Source organism: Coptis chinensis, chromosome 2 (assembly GCF_015680905.1).
Source record: "Coptis chinensis isolate HL-2020 chromosome 2, ASM1568090v1, whole genome shotgun sequence".
Taxonomy (NCBI): Eukaryota; Viridiplantae; Streptophyta; class Magnoliopsida; order Ranunculales; family Ranunculaceae; genus Coptis; species Coptis chinensis.
In genome coordinates, this window is record NC_141457.1 from 63,976,480 (window position 1) to 63,999,438 (window position 22,959).

Sequence of the window (22,959 nt, forward strand, 5' to 3'; positions counted from 1 at the left end):
TCCGATCACCACCGTCGCTCAACGAATCCTCATCCTCTTCTTCATACTCTCCACATTTCGGTTGAAATCTCCCCGCACCTCTTCCGAACGAGTGTCATCAGAATCCGACATTGTAATATCACCTTATTCTCGAATCACCAAACCCTAAACCCTATAACCTAACACTGACCTATCAACTTAATAAACCCTACGGAACGAGCGAAAGCAAAGCGAAAATGAAAAGCAAACAAAGAATGAAGCACTTCACACCGCAAAGCCCCAAACTTTTTCGTTTTTTAAGAAGAAGAAGAAGCCGGAAATGCCTTTTCGGTTGCCTCATTTTGATTTTGCACAACCGCTGTTCGGTTCCCAAGAAGTTATGATTACGCCTATGATATAGCCCACACACGCGTGTCAAGGAACCTGTTTTTCCCCGACTTCCGAATACCGCGGCGACACGATTCCTTTCCAACTGCTATGATTCTGTCACGTGCCAGCAACACGCAAAAATTTTCTTTCCCGCCAGTTTCCAACTCAGCGGCATTCCAAACAGAACGTCCTCCATAGCTCGCTCAGGCTTCACCTAAGTGTTGAGTCTTCTCTCAGCAGATCGCCTGCATGAACCCAGCCATTCTACTGAGAGGGGGCTGTGTAGGGGAGCAATATCCCCACTAAGGAACATTGCGAGGCGGCCTGGCGACCTCAACGTATCGACCTCCAAGACCGATCTGCGGCGACTCCTTAGAAGTAGGTGTGTACATTGCGGCCGAAGCCTGGCGACCTCAACGCGCATCGACCTCCAAGACCCGATCTGAGGCGACTCCTTACAAGTAGGTGTAATGCGAACAAAGATACCTCGATCTGAACACTTTGCCGCGAGGCGACGCCCCACCAGATGTAATCATTGCCAAAATCTTATTTGTATTCCCCACCACCGGGAAATAGGGACTACCGCGCCAACTCCCAATGAGAGTATGACTTACACCAAAACCACTCCAGCACTCATTCACGATCTCTACCCTACATTTGTACACAAAAGGGTACACGCGAAGGATCTCCACTCCCAAAATCCTATAAATACCACCTCTTTGGAACTACGCCGGACTGATTCTTCTCTCCCCAAGAAAAGGAAAACGAGAAGATAATGTGAGGCAGTTAAACTCACAAATGACCTCGGTCCCATCCAAAGTCCAAACCCATCTCGTTCTCCTCTACAGTAATCAGGAGAAAGCTAAAACGCTCCTTTACAAGGTGGGAACTTTTGCTCTTGCATATGCTGCACACAAGGTTGCATCTCCAATTAGGTTCCCCTCTACAATAGCTAGCTCTCACTCCAATTGTTGCAAGTTAGATCGAAAAGAAAAACCAAAGAGCTTGGATCGGAAAGAAAAACCAAAGAGCAGTAATCTGTATAGGATAAACATTTACTCATATAACCCAAAATAAGTGAAGTACTATACAAAAAATTCCATTTCCATCTCCATTTTTTAGTGTCCTGTGCAACAACATGCAAGAGCAACAACTAACTTATACCTGATTGAAGTTGTGAACATGCAATTCTATTTACATTAAAAATAATGTAACTGCTACCACTCTTCACAAATTACACAAAATATTTTGGGACTAAAACACCTTTTCTCTCCATATTTTGCAATGGGCCAGTACACCAAAATAATGAACCCTCAAAAAATTTGTTCGTTCTTTACAAAAAATCATATCTTTAATCTTCACATGAACTTCAAAATGGCAGTCCAATCTTTTCAGTATTTATAGCTTCCTTTGCACAAGAACACTCAACTCATCATTGTATAGTCCGTGAAATTCAACTTCTTGATTGGTAATGATGTTGGTTTTCCCGTATTAAATATCTCCTAGATGTTGATTCAATAAAAAGAGTTAAGTGAATGATAACGTCAAAGGGAATAGTAGCATATTAATTTGCACTATTAATTGTCAACTTGTTACCTTGTTAAACTCAAACCCAACGGTACCAGGAAATGATTGCATATTGTTACGAATCAATGGTTGTGGCATACTGTTAAGAATTGATGGTTGCATACTTGCGGTGTCCCCATTGTTAGTTGAACAAACTTTAAAACCAGTAGGTGGACGAGACTTGAAGCCATGAAATCTAGGATCCTATATAAAACCAAATAGTATTAATTGAAAAATGATAGGATTAAACCAAGTACGGACACTTGAGATTGTAAATATCAAAACAATTAATTACCCATTGTAGCAATTGTGTAAAGGTTGGATATGAGGCGTCACCAATTTCTAAAGCAGGAGCACTAGAACCCTGTAAAAAAATCAGTAGTACAACTAAGACGATCAAAATAACTAAAGTATCGACAATTCAAATTAGAAAAAGTCTAGCATTGGCCATTAAGTTACCTGTTGTAGCAATTGAGTAAATGTTGGGTATTTACTGGATAGACTTCAAATCCCATGGACTGGCTAGCTTCGAAGTTGTGTGGAATGTGAGGCATATTGTGGTCTAAACTAGGAACATGGCGAGCATCTAAGCCATGTGGAAAACCAGTCACTTTTTTTTTTTTTTTGCAAGCAAAATGTGAATGTATTAATATAGATATAAATATAAGGTTACACAGTTAAGTTTCCACCCTAAAAGACAAAAGGGTATCTTTTTACACTCAAGGTAAATCTAAATTATAACTGGTCCAGATTTTCCCATTTTATGACAAAAGTTGGTCGTTCATCTCTCCACACCAAGTCATCCTAATCTAGAGTGGCTTCATGCTTTGCAGCTGAATCTACGTCGACGTTGGCTTCCCTCCAAGTATTAAGTAATAATTCGGCGAGGTTTTTCTCATGCCTCAAACGTTCCAGAATAGAGCATTCATTTCTTACGTGTTGGAGGTTTCCTTGCCCTTGTGGACGGGGGAGAATGTTCCTGCATCATCTATTGTGGCTTGTATTTTTTCTTGGGTATCATCTGCCATGGTTCATCGCCATCCTCTGAGTTATCCTCATCATCAGCTAAGTCTACCTAATTAACCGCTCTCGAAATAAAGTTAGTTTCGTTCACTACATTGATTCGACTGGCTTCTCCTGAGGTGGAGAATGAGGACTCTGCTCTTGTTGTCGAAAAGGAATAGGAGTCTAGAACTCTACTATTCATGACCTGAGCTCCAATAGCCTCTTCATTTGTAGAGATGAAGTTAGACACTATGTTGGATGATTGCCCCTGTGTCATTGGGGATATTAATATGTCAGCACCTGTAGAAGCATTCACGACCTGTAAACCAACAGCCTCTTCATTAGGGGATCTGAAGCTAGACACTATATTGGATGTAGGTCATTTAAGACTAGAGAGACTGGAATCACCGCCACTGGATAGGTTAACGGAGCTGTGATAGTTGTAACCATAGCCACATTTTCGGAATTAACCGGGTTAGGTGGACCCACTTTTTGCACAAGAGCCTCCTCGAGGTATACCTCAGGTTCCATCTCTATTGTATCTGCCACCACAAGTGTTGCTTGAGGTTCTAGAACTTGTTCCACTACTGGACTCACATGCGTTAGATTAACCATTTTCGCCACCTGATTCACTACTGGGATCACACCTTCTGGGGGAGAAGGTGGGATTGTCACGCCTTGGTTCTCAAGAGAGTCAATGTCATGAAGTTCCTCAACTTCCAGCCCTGTGAATTGGTTCTAAACTTGCGTTTCTTTAGGCTGTTCAGAGACTTTAGGAATCCAGATTGTACTGGTTTCCCCTTGCTTATGTTTTCTCCCTTTTTTCTTTTGAGTATTCTCTGCCAAATTAACCATTGGTGGAGTGGAATCAATTACCACCTCTTTTTCCTTGTTCATTGCTCCTTTTAACTTCCGGCATTATGTTACCAGGTGCCCGACTATTTTGCAACGCATACACCTTTTGGGCAGTTTTCCCACCTCCACAGTTTGCCAGAATTGAACCTTCTTAGTCTTCACATAAATTTGATCAGGTATTGTTTCCGAGAGATCAACATCCACTAGGTATGAGCATAATACCCATATTCCCTATTCATAGTTTTCTCATCTATCTGCATTGGGTATCCCACACCTCTAGCAATGGACATAATTGCTTCAGGCTCCCAATACTCCTGACTGACCCCTGGTAGTCTTATCCATACCAAGGCATGAGATTGGCGTTGGCTTTCTGGGCAGAAGTTAGGAGTCCATTGACTAATGTGCAAAATATTTTTCTCAAAGTCCCATGCTCCCTTTGACCACACCTTGTTGAAATCCTCTGCATTGGAAAATTTCAGAAAGAGGTAGCCTTTGCCGATGGGAGTGATAAGCCATTCACCCGTTGGTTGCCAGATTAGCTTTGCTAGAATCCGAACTCTCTCTATTGGGACTTTGTTCAAATCGATTCTGCCCACCAAACAGTGTTTACAGAATTGCAACCCTTTTTCATAAACCTTTGTAGGAATGGTAATTGCAGGATATTCACCCATCTTTTCCGACATAGGGAGTTCATGAAATTCCCACCTGATGATGTGTTTGTTGCTTGGCTACTGCAACATAAGAAAGTTGTCTGCCACTGTTCATTTGTGCGACCGTCACGTTATCCGCGATCACCTCTTGTGGCACTTGCATAACAACTGCGGTGTGTTCCATTGGCCTGGGATCTTCAAACTCAAATAGATCCATGTTTTGAAAACTTGTTTTTCCAAAGCTCGCTTGAGAATTTTCCCGAAATAGTAGTGAACATGAAGGAGATAGAAGACAAGGTCTCCGCGACCATGCTAATTTTGCTATTTTTGGTAGGAAAAAGAGCACTGGATCATGAGGGCTACTTAAGTTATATCACACCCTATCTCCCAAGATTTGGTCCCCATTGCACTAAAATACGTCTCTGTTCTGGAAAACCAATCATATTATGGTGCAAACTAGGAATATGGTTAGCTTCGAAGCCATGTGGAATGTAAGGCATATTATCGTTCTCGACATATTCAAGATTTCTCGAGAAAACTTCTAGTGCATTGCCTACATCCTTGACTGGTAACTTTTATGCATTCCCTGAAATCAAATAGTAACTCTATTTAACTTGCATGAGAATATAAATCCATCAATGGACAAGAATAATTATTAAACAACCTTTTCTCATTCTAGTTTGCTTCTTTTTAGGTGGTACTTCAAGACAATTCTTTAGTCTATTCTTTGGTCGACCTTTCACACATCCTTCTGCAACAGTCAGATGCTCTTCAACCAATCGGGTTGAATCCTTCGATCTCATAGTATTTGTTAAGGCATCTTGACTAGCTTTTATAGCAGATTCAATTTTTTTCAAAGCATCCTCCAATGCAAGCTTAGCCACCAAGTGTACATCTTCACTAACTGAGCTCTTGACAGCACAATTATAGCCATATGACAAAGTTCATTGTACCTCAAAGATGTGTCTACATTGCAATCAGCATGAATTGGGTTTCGACTTCTCTCTATGACAAGGCCACTTTTAGCATCCTTTGTCCACCTCTTCAAAATATATTGGATTGGGATCTCATGAATATTCCAATGATAAAGCACCTAATTGATAATATGACAACAAATGATTCCAGTAAATTCAAACTTCTTGCAGCTACATACAACATGACAATTTAAGCGATCAAATTGAACAATACGGTTTATCCTCTCCTCTTAGGTAACTTTGTACTCATATACCCCATCATTTACATCATGACCTTCAAGCTTGCACAGAAGATGTGCTTTATATTCCTCCTCAAACATTTTATATATGGCATATGTATAAGAATTAGCTGCTTGCTTTAACATTGTTGCAGGAGCTAACAACTTCGGCATTGACTTAACCGCTTCAAAATCACTCACTAATTCTGTATGGCGTTGCCTTGCAAGTGTTTTCTCATATCGATTAACAAACTCAATCAAACTATATTTTCTCTTCACAAATTTCTTCAAAAAATTATTGATGCTTTCACTACGTTGTGTAGTAGTCATATCTGCACAAAAAGTATCTTGACCATACACCAATGCCCATTTTTTGTGTACCTTATATAGGCTAACCAACCAATCATTTTTTACCAAATCAAAGTCTTCCAACATCTTATTCCATCTACTTTCAAATTCTTCTACTATTTCATAATTATATATACACCTCTTCAAAGTCTTGGTGAAGCCGTCTACCTTATATACGTGGGAGAGATGTTTAGCACCATTTAGAAATATGTGCCATAAACAAAGTCTATGGTTTGTTTCTGGAACTGGAAAAACTTGTGCGATGGCTTTTGCCATTGATGGACACTGATCAGTAAATATTGTCCTTGGTTTCTTTCCACCCATAGCCTTCATCCATGTCTCAAATAGCCAAACAAATGATTTTGTCGTCTCATCTATTAAAAGTGCACCACCAAAAAAGACACTTTCCTTATGATGATTTACCCCCACGAATGGAGCAAACGGGGGACCATACTTGTTTGTTCGATATGTCGTATAAAAAACAAACACATCGCCAAAATGGTTATAATTAATAATGGATATTGCATCAGCCCAAAAGATATTAGTCACCTAGTTTTCACCGTCGAACATGATATCATAGAAAAAACATGAGTTTTTTGTTTTTTTCCTTGTGAAATAATTCACTAAAGCACTTGCATCACCCAATTTAAGCTTTTCCGCTCCCTTCTTTCGAAGAAATTTTTTGTAATCAACCTGCGGAATCCCAACATTGGCATGTCCTCCAACTTGTTGAACCATGTAATCAAAGCCATCAACTGGTGGAATTCCTACTGCGTTCAAAATTTGAATTTCTCCTTTATGTACGTGTCACACCCTGAATTTCGACAAAATTCGGAAAAACAATATTTGTTTCCGACTCTTCAATTTTCGAGGTGTGATGCACTCTCAACTCCCAAAAACCCATAATCAGTTAATATACGCGGATAATTAAAAACCAATTAAAATTTTGAAATAAATAAAAGTCATCTTCATTACCAAAAACTCACAAATATGATTAAATTACAAATCTCCTTTCAACCCTCTTTAATTATAATTACAACTGAAAATACAAAACAACATTTGTCTCAACTAAAATCTATTACACCTTCAGGGAAAACAAAACATATCCTGAATGCGACGCTAATGCAAACCATAAGCAGCAACCAACCTTCTTCAACATTAATCCTGTCAAGACTTATCAATGTTCATTTAATGAACACACCCGATTTGCATGTTATGTAAATCGGGTCAGCATTATAAACAATGCTGGTGTGAGTAGCCTAAAATACAACATATACTTATACATATATTTACACAATAAATAAGGCAGTTAGTTCCTCCACCGAGGCGCGTTAACCTCCAACGAATAATACAACATCCTTAAGTATCATAATTAAGGCAGGTAGTTCCTCCACTGAGGCGCCTTAGCTTCCAATAATAAAAATAATCATATTGATATGTACATACAACATGTAAGGAAATTAGTTCCTCCACTGAGGCGCCTTAACTTCCCAATAACCACACAACAAACCATACACATAATAAAAAGACATTTAGTTCCTCCACTGAGGCGCCTTAGGTTCTAACTAAACTAATAACCAGCCAAGCATATTCTATACTTACCGTATTTTCTGCTCAATTACAGAGTGGGTCGTCTCTGCACAAATAATTAGTTTGACCCACCCTTCTGCAAAACTATATACAATCATATATTTAAAGATATATCATTAACCAACATATTACCATAATTATATTATTTAAGGCTTTCTTTGTGTGTCCCTAAAATCACGTCGTATTTATGTCTTACCTAGTTTCTCTGGCTACCACAATCGCTACCCAATGCCGAACATGTATATCCACATGCCTCCCCTCACATAGCGGACCACTCCGTGCGCAATTACCCTGAGCGGGATGTCGCACACCAGGTAACCCTCACATGAAAACCATTATGTGAGTACTGCCACTATTCGGCATAAAATATCGCGCGTCTCGTTCTAATTTTGCGAACGGAATAATCAAGCCATTATTCGGCTACGATTGCCCAACACATGGGTCAATCAACATCTTATATATACACCTTATACAAGGGCCAATCATATCACATACGCCCATCACAAGGGCCAAATCCTCTGAGTTGTGGTAGCTAGGTTCTAGGATTTTCGTTACGTAATTTATTCAGGTGTCATACCTTTATATCTCATAATAATTCTTATTCTATCTCATGCCAGTATACTTAATTGTACTGAAGCTCAACATTTCCCGTTATAATACAATCCACATTATCACGTGCCATTACTATTCATTGCACGATATCCAAGCATCTCTATATCAAATCTCAAAACTTATTATTTCACGTGCCAATCATATATTGCACTACACCATATGGAATATCTCAAGCCTTCATAAATACTACAATTCATTTAAGTAGCAACTCATAATAGTAATTAATCATGTAATGTATTCGTTCAATATATTTATGTGAACTTAATTCACCATCAAAGGCACGCATTATTTCCATTTGTGCACAATATAAATAGTAAATAAATAATCAAAATATATGCCCATTCTACCAATGTCAAAATGAAACGACTTTAAAAAGAAAGAACAACTCAAGTTCAAATATCACGCATAATTATTCGAGTCCAAATCACAAGTCAAATCAAACTGATCAACTGTCAAAAGCCCAAAACTAAAGTCCATGAATCTAAGTCCGTATGTAGTTTAATTCTCATAAAAATGTATATATCTAAGTCTTATAAGAATTCCCCTCTTGTTACGTGCCAATATTTATATGCTTTACACACTACTCACGTCAAATCTCAATTAGATAATGACAACCCAATTTATACAGGCTTCCATAATATTTTAGCATTTGCTTTGTCCATACAATTTACAACATAAAATGTAACACAGTTATACAGTCAAAAATCCACGATCAAAACCCAAAACCAAAACCCAAAAGTCTAAACATTTAAAGACCCAATTAGATCTATTTTAATTATATTAACCGGCCCCAAAACAAACTTGAAACTGGCCCAAAGAAAGCTAATAGATTTCGGCCCAAGCCAACAAAAAAATGAAACTTAAACTGGCCTAAAACTTTAATTGGGTCGGCCCAAAGAAATAAAAGAAAATTGGCCCAAAGACTAAACCCAACAGAGAAATTGGCCCAACACTAATAAATAGAACTGGCCCAAAACCAAACTAACTTAGCTCCGGCCCAACTAACAAAACTAAAGGCTTTGGCCCAAAGCCCAAGCCCAACCGGTCGTCTCCCTCACCAGCTCCAGCAGCCTCTTCCACCACCAGCCACCACTCATCCTCCTCTTTCAACCAGCGGTTTCCCTCCTTATCAAAAACCAAACAACTTTAATTAACCCACCACACCCTTTTAACAACTGTCGAGATCTCTCCCCAATCTAGATCTCGACCACCATTAACAAATCTTCAAGCTCCCAAACAGCACCTCTCATCAATACTCACACACACCCACTACCCCCAACTGTTGGTTCAACCCCAAACACCTAGATTATGACCACCTGCAAATTTCGATTAGTAGTCCTAACGATTTCTAGCTCGCGCCGCCATTAACAGCTTCCCTAAGCTTCGACAAAACCCAACCAAACCTCAATTCACCTGCCCAACACTTTACAATAATAACCAAACACTCTTCAACCATACCACAACAATAAAAGTTCACCCCACAACCAAAGAGTTCAAACAAATAAGAACAGGACGATTCTTGGGCTCGCGCCATTAACGAGCCCATATAACTTCAGACTCCATTTTTTTTCAGAGTTCCACCAGTTCCGACAGTTTTCAATAATTACTAAAAGCTATCGACAGAAATAAATAAGTAGAACAAAAACTGCTCAGAAACACTCGGCAGTAAAGATTTTTATTCGTAAATGTAAAACTCTAGTTTCGACGAAAAAGAAAAAAAAACATAACTACTCACTTGTATTAAAAGCTCCACGAATCCCTCATAGTCCGAATCATTGCGCTCCCACTCTTTAGAAAACGAGCCGCCTCCATTTTATTTTATTTTAATCCAAAAAACCCAATTCTCTAGAAAAATATAAATATATATATATATGGGTTTGAAACCTAAGCCCAACACAAACTCGGGCTCAGAAATCAGGCCCACCTATCCCAAATCCAATCCAACAAATTTTAAATAAAAAATTAATTAATTAATAAATAAATAAATGCATATTACAAATACGGGCGTTGCAGTACGTCTTTCATACTTCGGTGCGATCTCAACATAGGCACTTTTCTTAGAGTTAGGAGAAGATGATTGTGCTCAAAAGTAATTGAGCTAGCAACCCATTCATCCTCATTTTGTTTAATCATCATACGTGTTTTACAACCAGTTTTTGTTTCTTTATGTTCTCTCACATTCTTAGCTCAATGGTCATTCTGTCTAAAATCTTCTTTGAAACAAACAAAAACCTGACTTCAATTCGCACTGTCCCATCAAGCCTCTTATAAGAATTTCCTTTCCGAATACCAAAACCCACCTTCCTTGCGAACTCGTTGTATTTTTCATACGCGTCATCTTCCGATTCAAAAATCATTCCTACGTACACCATATCATTGGCATTATTCATATTGCCTTTGTCACACCCCAAATTTCCAAAAATTTAAAATAGGAAATTATCCAAGATATAACTATCTCAATCGTCACCCTATTCCATCTTTTGAAAATCCAGGATGAAACGAAACCCTAATAACCCATTACCAAACACGATATAGAAAAATGAGATCAAATTAAAACTGAAAGAACAACTCTTCAGTCACGAATTCAAGAATTACTAACCAACTCTATTACATCTATCTCAAAACAAAACTATCCACTCCAGAAAACTTAAACCAGAAAGACTCCAAGAGTGAATCCAAATCAAGCGTCATCATCCACTGCATTTTACCATCTATGTTTCCAAGAACACACCGTCGTTGCAAAAAAAAAACAAACATGGGTTGGCAAATTGAATTTGCTGATATTAGTAAGACTAAAATAAAATATACAGTACTACATTCAAGTTTCTAATAAATAAATAAAATATTACTAACCATTTCAACTTGGAAGACAAGATAGTTCCGTTTTTCAAAACGACGTGTAGTTTCTTCCCAAGTAAGGTTTCAATCCCAATATCTAGTAAATTAATTTAATTAAAATCTTACCCATAACCACTTACGTGTTAGGGTAGGACAACATCTTTGCATAAAAAGTTAATGAGTCCTACCCTCCTGCAAAACAAAGTTAGATTTCTCAAACCTAATCCTTTAAAGTATACATTTATTTCACTCTCACTCCAACTATCATGGGTATACATAATCTGACATAATATATCACCAATATTAACATTCATGTCACACCACCATATCCATCATATCACGCTAACCACATTCACGAACATTTCTTCGTAAGAAATTATATGCATCAAATCATAATACACAACCAATCATATCCAACAACTCACTCATACATAAAGCCAATATTTTACTTAAAAACCACTTGTCTACTTATGAGAACGAGAAAAATATCACAACCAGGGAGTACATTCATCCCTCGTGAGTATCAACTCACACAAACTATATAAACATTCCTTTTTAATAAATCATGTACATCATAATACATAAATATTCATATGCAATAACTCCATCATACGTAAAATCAATATTTTACTTTTCTTATTAATTATCTCGTTGACTCATTTATTTATAGAGACAGTCCAACCTTTAGTTTCTACTCTACGATTTGCACTTCACACATTTGCCAAATCACACATACTCATATGCCTCACTCACACCGAGTACCATTACAAGACATATGTCCCAAGCGGGGATATCACCTCCAGGAACATATTTCCATCTTGTAAACTCGTAACTTGTGAGTCACATCCATTTATGGGCTTTCAATGCGCATAAACAAAGCCTCTTTTGGGCATAAAAAAATAACAGGCCATTCACGTACATTCAAGGAATCCAGACCTGCATAACACTAACAAGTCATTCATGGCACATTCAATGAATACCTTGGGTTATTCCTGCCATATTCAAGGAATACCCATCATAACACTAATGACCATTCATGGCACATTCAATGAATACCTTGGGTCATTCATGCCACATTTAAGGAATACCCATCATAACATTAATAAGTCATTCATGGCACATTCAATGAATACCTTAGGTCATTCCCGCCACATTCCAGGAATCCAGACCTACATTCCCGTACACTCAAAGAATACAGCCAACCCGCAAGGCGAATGCATTAGTTCCTCTCTAAGGCGGTTTTTCACATGACATCATTAGTCATAAACATTTTCTTTTATTTTTCTTTTCAGCATAGAGGCGTGGAGAGATCTAAAGATGTAGGTGACACATTAAATTTTCACAAACACTTTTACACCGGATTTTAATATTAAAGAGTTCTCATTTATTATAATATTTTCATTATAAAATAAACATCGTCTCAAGCAATAGAATCATTACTAATATAAAGATTCCAAACACAATAACCAATCAACTCACCTCATTATCAATCATATAAATCATAGGTATCAAAAGTTTCAACATGAATAACACATTAGTTAAACTAAAAGACACGCAATGCATTCCACGTTAAACAAAATAATATTAATTCTACTATTAGGTCTACAAGATCAAACGAGAAGAAACTAAAATCTTTAGCTACCAATATACGCTCTATACATACAATATTCATCAAACAATTATGCATGCAACCCTTATTCCAATCCATGTAATAGAACTCTTTATACAAATAAAATAATTACTCCTCCAATCAATACACATTTATTTGAAATATTAATACGATACAAATTGCATTATCATTACATTTTTCTTGTACAACTAAAACCTACGCTAATAAGTTACGTATATTGTTCTATGCATGAAAAATTGGTTAGGACAGTTTGACCTTTGTCTATTCTAAAAATTCTAGAGAATTCATATAATCAAAGTTTTGAATCAATTATACCATTCTGAAAATTAGACAGAAAATCCATCTCAATACAAAAATTCCTAAACACTAATTCGTTTAGTGTGTACCCTAAACTATGTGATGGAATAGACCCAACAACTTAAATTCTGCTATTCAATTTTCTGACGCATTTTCTTGTAAAATTCACATCAAATAGAATATAAACTGGAATCAGTCAAGGCTAATTGGAAATGAAAGATGACTCAGAGAGCTAAAATTGTTTAGTTCTGTCGAAAAACTAGTTACATCATATAATTAGTCGAATTCAAGTCACAAGTCAGTACTTGTGCAGAATTCTGCAAACATATCATCATTCTAAACGACAATTAAAATTATAAAACAAATAGCAAACGTTTATAATTAAATATGAAACTTTTATAAAATGATAATAAAGTATTTATGAAGCAAACAAGATAAAAATCCCAAAAAAAACGATTTATATATATTTTTTTTATAAAAATATGTCTACTCACTTTGGATTGAATGCTAATAAAAGAATACCAAAGCTTCCTTTTCTCCAATCCATTTTCTTCTTCCTCCCTTTCTTTTCTTTCTTTCAATCAAAAATATTCTTTTTAATGGAGGCTAGAGGCTAGGGTTTTGTTTTTGAATAAAAATATTTTTACAGAGAAAATTATCAGGTTTTGTTTATTCAATATTTTGAGCCTGTTTAACTTGACTTTGGGGCCTAATATGGGTCTAAAAACACCCAAGGTCCATACCTATATAAATAAGTACATTTTAATAATGTTTTCAAGCCCAATATGATTCTTAAATACTCACAAAAGTTCTAACAACAAATTCAAATAATCTACTTCATAAAATCAACAGCAATAAGAATATCAATGTTCCACTATAGATAAACAAAATTTGTAACATGCTAGAATTCAAAATAATTAGTTTCAATTTGAATAATATTATTTACGTTGTTTAAAAATTGGGGTTGTTATAGCATTTCTCATCTTCTACCATTAATTCCACACTATCTTCAATTTCGTTATATGAGGCTTGCAATGATTCACTCCCTGAGCTCTTTGTGCTATTACTCGCACCTGCACTGGTGAAATCGACGTAAATGTATATACTTGATATAGTTATTTTAGCATTTTCACCTCAATCCATTCAGCCCGAGTAGGATCCAACTTGAAAACTCGGAAACCACGGGTGAAGTGAGTCTAATGCTTGTGCGACCCATGCCGATCCCTTATAACTTGTAACAAATCTCCCGACGATTCCACAATGTACTTGCTAGGGGGTTCAAGCTTACTCGTGGTTATATTTGCTGCTGGTGAGATTAGTGATATCTGGGGACGTGTAATTGGAAACTACATACTCTTCTCCTAAAGACTGTAGAACCTCCGTGTCGCGTGGTTATCTTGCGTGGGAAGCATGAGCAAAGGAAGTTGGCGTCTGAACTTCAGAATATCAATGTACACAGATCGCCAATATGCACAGACAGCACCAAACTGGATGAGGTCTTTAATGTGGACGAACTTCTCTGCAATGAGGGAGATAATATGGGCAGGAATTGAAGTTCCAACCAGTTAGCAACTTGTCTATCCTCATCATCCAAATCAGAATGATCGACAAGAGGTAGAACATGATCTGGAATTTCAAAGGAAAGATGATCAGGAATTCGGCTCCATGATAATTCTCTAGAAAGATTCAACGTCGTTCTGGGCATCAACTATAGTATAATCCAAGTCCCTTTCTTCTTCGACCCTACCTATATAGTTACATCCAAACAAAAAGGGCTTCCCAAAAAAAGAAAGAAATATGAAGAGTACCACGCACCGTACATAATGTTGTATGCCTAGTTGGACTGGGTGTAGCTCCACGGCCCTGCTTATCGATGCCCTCCACAAAAGACTTGAAAGACGCGGTCACCTAGCAAATCAATCAGAGGTTTTTAACACAACAACTTTTGATTTTCATAATGAATTAGAGCAGCTCTGTCACCACTTACCACATATTTTTTCTTGAGTACAATATGCAATATAATCCAGGTATAATTACAACTTTTGTTTAGCATATAGATTCTGCAGCAGTAAGAACAACTTAGAGACAAAGAAAGCAAATAAGACAGTTTCAACCACAATCTACAAAGTAAAATCAAATTCCTTGGCACAAGAATCGTCTACCGAAAACAAAGCAATTAACAAATTCTTCAAATGCATTTTGACATCTATTTAAGGTGGTACCATGCGACAAATGCCTAATGAGCACGTGATTTAGGGGTTGTTTGTTTTTTTTGAATTCAGCATTCAGAGCCTCTTAAACTTAAGTTTTAAGCATTCAGAGGCTCAAAACTTGTTTGTTTTTTTTAAGTAGTTTAAGCATTCAGTGGTACTTTTAGCATTCAAAGACCAAAATTTCTTCCGAATCTTTGATTTAATACTTGAAACAAGAAAGTCCCTTCTTGCCCTTTCTTAAGAACCCAATCTTAAGAACCCATCTACTTTCCTACCTTGACTTTTATGGCTTCAAAATAAGTTCTTCAAAATTTGATGTTGGCGTCACGGGTTTTTTCATTTTTTTGGGTGAATGATATCCACTTTGTTAAAAATAGAATTACATATATATATTTTGAAAATAAACAAAATATGAAAATAAATCGTTAAAATATATTTGTGAAAACATATTTTAAATAAATTTATTTATCATTTATTTTTTTCGATAATCCATCTCTTCTCCTCAAATATAATATATATTTTGTTTAACAAAAAATCAAGTTAGTGTTTAAAATAGATAGCATGAGTAAAATTGTCCTAATGATTTATATTCAAATTTCTTGAGCCAGGGTTATTCTAACAGAAAACAAACATGTTTTTTAGAATTCAGCAATCAGCATTTAGCATTCAGAGAATGAGCCATTCAGCAAAAAAAACAAACGACCCCTTAGTTGTGATTTATTTTTTGAGTACTTATTATTTTTTTATTTTTTTCAGATAATTAATTTAGTTGTTGTGATTATGCATGGCAGGATAATAGGGTTGATTGAATTAAAACCCGATCATCGTGTGACCACAAAATGGTGTAATTATTTATGAACCAATAAATAACTGTTTTTCTGTTAGTTACCACACAACTTTTCTATTAACTCACAAAACTATTTACATACAATCATGGTTAGATTCAAGTTATTTGCAGTTCCACTGACAAAATATACTGGCTTCAAAATACTGTTTCCATGCCTTCAAAGGACCAACCTCCTTGACATTATTTTGATCATCGATTTGGTTTCTGGTGTTCATGAACAGACCTCTAGCCGCAAACCCCATTAGTTCAGTTGGATACATATAACCATGAACCCTTGACATAAGCCCACCTTCGTGGAAGAAACTGACGCGGAAATAACGGTCATAAGTGGGTTGCACTTCATGGTGTATATTCAGCTTTTGGGGTTCTTCAGTTACTCCTGTCAAAGAAGAGGAATCTTTGTCAGCAAGAATGTAGCTGCTCATGCCAAATGCTTCCCAATCCACCTGCTGCAAAATACCAGTTGCACGTTCTCCGTTTTGTGACGTGTGAGTTTGGACTTCTAGAGAGTGTTGAAGAGCTAATTTATCTACTTGAACTTTTAACTCTTGAAGTCGGTGACCAATCCTCAATGATATGGCATCATACAGTTCACCTCTTGAGATAAATCTATCATCTGCGCTGACCAGATCGTCTAAATGGATGGGATCGCCAATGAGCACAGTGACCTAGATATATTTAAACAAATAGAAAGTCACTAATTTATTTAGTAAATAATAAGGGATTTAATAACACAATTGATGAGTAAAAACTAAAAGAGCCTAAAGAACAAACTAACTACACAACTGTAAATTGTGTATTGAAACAGTGAAACACCACCTTATTCTAATAATGTCAACTAGGAAATTGACTAAAATAAGCAAAACTTCTTTGTTTGATCAGTACGAAATTAGAACTTATCATGCACATACTCATCTACTTGGCTGGGACGCCCCAAAATTTGGTTGCCTGTCTACCTGTCTTACCAAGATGCATTGAACTTGGTGCTCAAGATAAATCTATCTAATAAAACATAACGGTGTGGGGCCCTACGGGCCCCATCCGGCAGCTAACATTGCATTTCACAAGTTGTGACATGGCACTTTGAAGTGAGCTCAAGTAGTGTGATGGTTAGCTAAAGGCTGCTGGGTGACACTGGATCAGACTTACAAGTCAACAAAGGCAGGGTTTGGGCCTCAGGGGAAAAATTAATTGGGTTGATTGTTTATCACCGGGCCGTAGGCATGGGCAACCCCTACAGATAATAAAGCAGTAGTCAGTTGTTCAAGTTCAATAGCCAAGATTTTAGTTTCCATTGGCATCTCTACCCACAAAAATGAAAGACATAATTTTCCGATAACAGATGATTAATACTTTGCAACCATGGCATCTATATTATTTGAGATCAAGGATTATGCATTATCAAAAGAAAATGAGTTTTGATCTCTTCAACACTTCTCTACATTCTCATTCTCATATGTGCCTTACAGATGAAAACCAAAGTTGCAGGGTAATAATTTCTTTCCCTAATTGATCAAGCTTTGAACAGAATCTTCATGAATAGTCCCGACAAGGTCCTTCCATAGTGGTGATTGAGTTTTACCATCAATTATATTTCACTCTTTTGTAGCTTTTCTACCCCATTCAACACGACAGTAAAGTTCTTAAAGGCGATTCAGATATCAAGCCCCACAAGACAAAAGCTAAATATCTCATTCAAGTGAAAATATGCGATGCCAGAAAAGAGAGATCTCAATATTATTAACATTACTGGACTATGAAATTCAGAAATTGAAGACATTTCAAATGATCAAAGGGTGAAGATTTTGACAGTAGAGAACACAGCAAGAACCAAAGAGAGATCTCAATGCTGTGAGGTCCAATTGTGAAAAGGTACCACTATTTTATTGTACTTGGGTGTGTTTTTTACTGTCTTTTTGGACTAGAGGATTTATTGGGAGCGAGCAAATACTGTATGGTTGGTATCTACATCTTTTACAGGTATCATGTGGCCCCATATGGCTTCTTCCTATCATCTGTTTGCATTGTATCAGCAGAAACCATAAGTTAGAAGAATAACCGAAAATTTGGTAGCACAAGAAGAAAAAGGGAATTTTACCGTCTTCCCAATCTTTGGGAACTTGGATCCAATTGGCATGATATCTTGCATCCCTGTATGCACAAAAGGGACAACTAATGGAACATTATCCGCATCCATCACCAATCTGCAGAAAAAACGAGAAAAAGAAAGAGAATGTCATCCGTTATCATCATATATGAAGAAATCTCAACAGTGTTACATGCAGTCCACAACTAAAATGGCTGACAACAAAATATCCGATCTTAACATGACAAATTTGCTTCTACCTGCTCTCTATTTTGCTTCATTTATGGCTTTGAATTGTCCAATCTTTTCTAACCAAGAATGTAAAGCTAAATCAGACGTCTAAAAAATTCCCAACGTTTTTCTTTCATTACCAACGTGAATGGTAGAAAATAAAAAGAAGAATAAAATCATCTTGAGAGAACCATTTAATACAAATAAAGGATAGTAAGTATTACCAATGGAGACACTTGTGCATTGTTACAAATTAAAACTAGTCCTAAGTTTTCTTCAGTTTATGCATGGAGTTTATTGTTAATATTATTCCTATTGACTCACTGCAATGTTGTACTCAAAAAAAATTAAAATAAACTATGTAACTAGAAGACATGAGACCGAGTTCTCTTATAGCATTCTTAAATACCTCCAAACAATAAAGTAACATAAAAACGTTAATTCTAACCTTCCAACCCCTCTTTTGATAGACCCCATTGTTCTGCCACCATCACGAGAGCGACTTCCCTCAGGAAAGATATGAACCCACGCACCATTGTTCAGTTTTGAAAGTGCCATGTCCATTCCCTAAAAAAATTCAGAAACTAATAATAAGCTACAACAAATATCATATAGCACCAATATAACAGCCAAGAAGGCTGCTTCACATCTGTTCATTATTAGGTCAAATAATTTTTACATTGGATCAACAGAGCAGCACCCTTTTTATTTTGATTGCCAACAGAATGACATGAATGAGAGGAAACCTGAAAACGAAGAAGAACTAAGCAAATATAACCTAAGACTGATATTTCCCTTGAGATCTTAGTAAATACTATTTTCGTTTCTAGATACAGAGATGAGAAAGGGAATATGAAAACAAAAACATCTTCTTCAACAGAAACACCCTACCACAACCAAACACTATAATCAAATAGAACCAATCAGTTAGATAAGTTTCTGAATGATTAAAAACCTTGACCCGCGGACAAACAAAAAAGGAGCAACCCACCCCCCCCCCCCCCCCACACACACACAAGGGAAACCCAATGGAATGCTATAGATCTGTTTGCAGGTAAACTAAATCCATATTGAGTAGGCTATCCCGGATCATGATACACAAGTCTTTCAAAACATAAACCCCCTTCCAGTGTTAAAAAAAACGCATATGAGCCTCCTTGCAAAAAATGGGCTCATTTGAAAATTTCTAAAGATGCTTGGTAAGATCATAACCACGAAGTATCAACCCTTAGTTCCATTTATAAAAGGGTGTTGTATAAACTGTCGTATAAAAAGTGTTGTATATAGAATTGAACAATTCTCATATGAATAAGGTCACTTTGTCCTTAAGAATAAAGCTTTTGGGTGGTTGTGAGGAGAAAAAGTAAAAAACAACAGTTGAAAAGAACTAGCTTTTAGGATCTTGGGGTACACTGCCATTGAGACTAAGCCTCAGTGCGCTGACCTCCCAAAAATCTTGAGGTCGAGCCTGAACGCTTAGTGAGGTTTTTTTTCATACACTACCTACTTTCCTTAGCTTTTAGCTAAGTCCAATCAACCACTACACAATGTTTAGTTGGAGAAACCTATATCTTATAAAAGCATTTCAAAAAGTATGTTTAGGTTATGCATACAACAACTTAGAGGTATGCAGTCGCAAAAGGGAAAATGATACACATTATTTCACAATATCAATTGAAAGTCTCCTGAACCTATAAGAAATTTTCAGAGGTAGCATCCTTATCATTATCCATTAAATATGATAGGAATATGAATATTCACATGATATGAATATGATACCTTCTGATAAATCCCATCACCACGAGAAACTGGTAGAACTTTGACACTTTGAAAGAATGCAGAAGTGGCTGGATTTTTGAAGCACCGATCAGTTGCACAAAGAGTCCATCTCAAGTTGTGAGCATCCAACATAACACTTGGTGGCAAAAGAGAAGCTATAACAAACGGGTCATCCACAGATGCTACATGATTGCTTACCTGCACCATGACGATGTTCAAAATAAATGGAATAAAAATTTCACATAGGTCAGTCTGATTAAAACAAGATAAGTACCATACCGTCAAAAGAGGCTTGCCTTCCTGTCTGTGTAATAATGCCTCTTGAAGTTTCTCTGCGCCATATATCTGCGAATACACACCAAATTAATACTCAACAACGTTAATAAGAAAATACAGCTACAATGTTCAACAACACGCACATACCTGAACATGATTAAGCCCATGCATGAACACATGACATACATTTCCAAGAACAGGAACAGCAATAGCTTGAAGCATCCGTGAGAGGACAGAGTCCTCTGCTCCATCAACATCTTTACTTACTGTATTTACAGTAAACAAACCAAAGACTTGTTTGTTTAATATGATAATATAACACCAAAATGCCCTCCCATAAAAAAAATGTCCACTCATTCCTATCTAAGAAAATTACACCAAGAAATTAATAACAGTAGATAAATTGAGGAGAGAGGATAGTAAAGTTACCTCTTTTACAATAAAACTTAGAAGCAGAAGGCAAAGACTTATTCTGAAAAGTACGAAAACGAAGAAGCCAACGCTGAACAGTAGTAGAAAAATAGCCATCTGAAATCCTCTGTCTAAAAACTCGATTGTGTTTATCAACAGTCACTCTAAAACGGTCTCGGAATCTTAACTGTAATGCTTGTATTTTGTTTTTCCATATATCTTTTCCATCACCCCACACACTTTCCATTTTATTTATTAAAAATATATATTATTTATATTATTATTTGATGAGTGGAAACTCTGGTTTTTCGCAGACAGTGTAGGGAGGAAGTGGGAAGAAGAGAGAGACTGAGGTTTGGTTGTGTTACACGCAGGGGTTGATATTTATATAAGGTGGGTCCAGTCGGTAGAGGAGTTCTTTAGAGCATTTGCAACGCAGGTGAATATAATCCCCCGTCACCGCCTCCTCAGCACTTATTCACTCCATTTTCACCAAAACTGTCAAAACCAAGGTGAAATTGTGCAATGCAAAGGTGAATAAAATATTTCGGATGGGATGTTAGATTCCGTCTTGAGGTTTTTTATTGAGACGGAAAATAACATCCCGGGTATTTTATAACGAAATGGAATGTAACATCCCGTCTGGTGAGTCAATATGAACAGACGCGAACAGACTCTATTTTCAATTTCTTTCCAGCCTCCATTGTGATTTTCTAGCCTCCATTAACAACCTTTTATCACAAACTTCTATTCCTAATGACTTCTCCACCCCCCCCCCCCCCCAATGCATCCACACCAACCTCACCACATGAAGAGCGCAGTAGATGGTTTGGAAGTTTTAAAATATCCAAAAAAAATGGACAAAAAGGATCGTCGTCACGAAAGCAAAATGTGGACGAGGAGGACGAAATTGAACTTGGGTTCAATTTTCTACCGCGTTGTGAAATCGAGGAACACCCACCATTAGCGTTAACATCGGTCCGACACGTAGTAAATCGAGTGGCAAAGTCTCAAGTAAGTTTTAGATTTTTTTATGTTAATTATTATTATTTGTGTTAGTTTATATTAAGTTTGTTGTTGTGTAATTAGTTTGAATTTGTCGCATTGTTTTAAAAAAAAATTAGTTGTAATTATATCATATTGCGTATTGGTTGAATGTAGGAAGTACACCTATAGAAAGTGTGTTTTCAAATGTTGTGTCGTGGTGGCGTTGTATGAAATCAAAAACGGATCCTAATTTTGTCACGGTTACCAATATTATAGCCACCACACCATTTGGGAACTTTTTGAATTTTAATTTGGGACAAAATGATCAAGCGTTGTTGTTTGGGATAGTTGAGCGGTGGTGGCAAACTACCCACACATTCTATTTCCCATGGGGTGAGCTTGGGATTACCCCTCTTGATTTCACAATGCTCACGGGTATCCCAATTGGTTATGGAGATGTCGTTCCTTTTGATGAAAATTTAGAGGTTTTTACTACGGCGATGAGTTTCTTTGAAGGTTTTGATTTGGTTGAAGATGATGAGGAAGACGGGTTTTTGAGATTATCGGCTGAGCAGTTTAAGGGAGGAGCTATAAATATGAGTTAGTTTATTTCAAGATATTTGAATAGACTCAAGGAGAAGCCGAAAGACTATCATGCTGGTGAGGAGTCGATCCACGAATATGTATGTGCCTTCTTCTTCTTCTTTGTTGGTGCGGTATTATTTGGATATGCTGATAGTTATTTACGTATCGGGTGGATGGCCGCTGTCTCAGACGTAGAGAGGATGTGGGATTATGATTGGGGTCAATCCATCTTGGCATATCTTCACGGTGGCTAGACCTCATGATTGAGGCGAAAAAGCCGCTAAAAGGCAATTTGTGCGGCTTTGTTTGGATTATACCGGTAAGTCTTATTTATTAAGTTATTATTTCATTTTATTTATTTATCTAATTATTAATGTTGACATGTTATATATATATATATATATATTGATATTGTATTTTATCTATTGATTTAGTATTGGTGGTACGAACATTTTCGTGTGATGCATCCTGTGTTAAAGAGGTCGGAAGAGGATGAGACTCATGACTTGATTCCACGTATTCAAGCATGGGGACTTCATCATAGGCAGAGGGGGTATGGGGATCTATCGCATAATATTCATAACACTCGTCAGCAGATTGAGCTTTTAAGAGC

The 22,959-nt window shown here is 36.9% G+C and overlaps 1 protein-coding gene across 2 annotated transcripts; it reads right to left on the bottom strand.

Moving 5' to 3' along the window:
• Window positions 1–15,973: 15,973 nt before the first annotated feature.
• On the bottom strand, window positions 15,974–21,173 carry LOC147517121 (Phospholipid/glycerol acyltransferase family protein). 2 transcript variants are annotated; one of them, XM_086589510.1, is made up of 8 exons: window positions 20,793–21,173; window positions 20,511–20,629; window positions 20,367–20,432; window positions 20,088–20,285; window positions 18,757–18,875; window positions 18,090–18,195; window positions 16,452–16,659; window positions 15,974–16,370 (listed from the first exon to the last, which is right to left on the bottom strand). In XM_086589510.1, exons 1-8 carry the CDS (start codon window positions 21,019–21,021, stop codon window positions 16,093–16,095), a joined length of 1,323 nt encoding a protein of 440 aa, XP_086445636.1. In that variant the 5' UTR covers window positions 21,022–21,173; the 3' UTR covers window positions 15,974–16,092. The 2 variants fall into 2 exon arrangements, with proteins under 2 accessions (XP_086445636.1, XP_086445635.1); XM_086589509.1 differs by having other exon boundaries at window positions 15,974–16,659.
• Window positions 21,174–22,959: the final 1,786 nt, after the last annotated feature.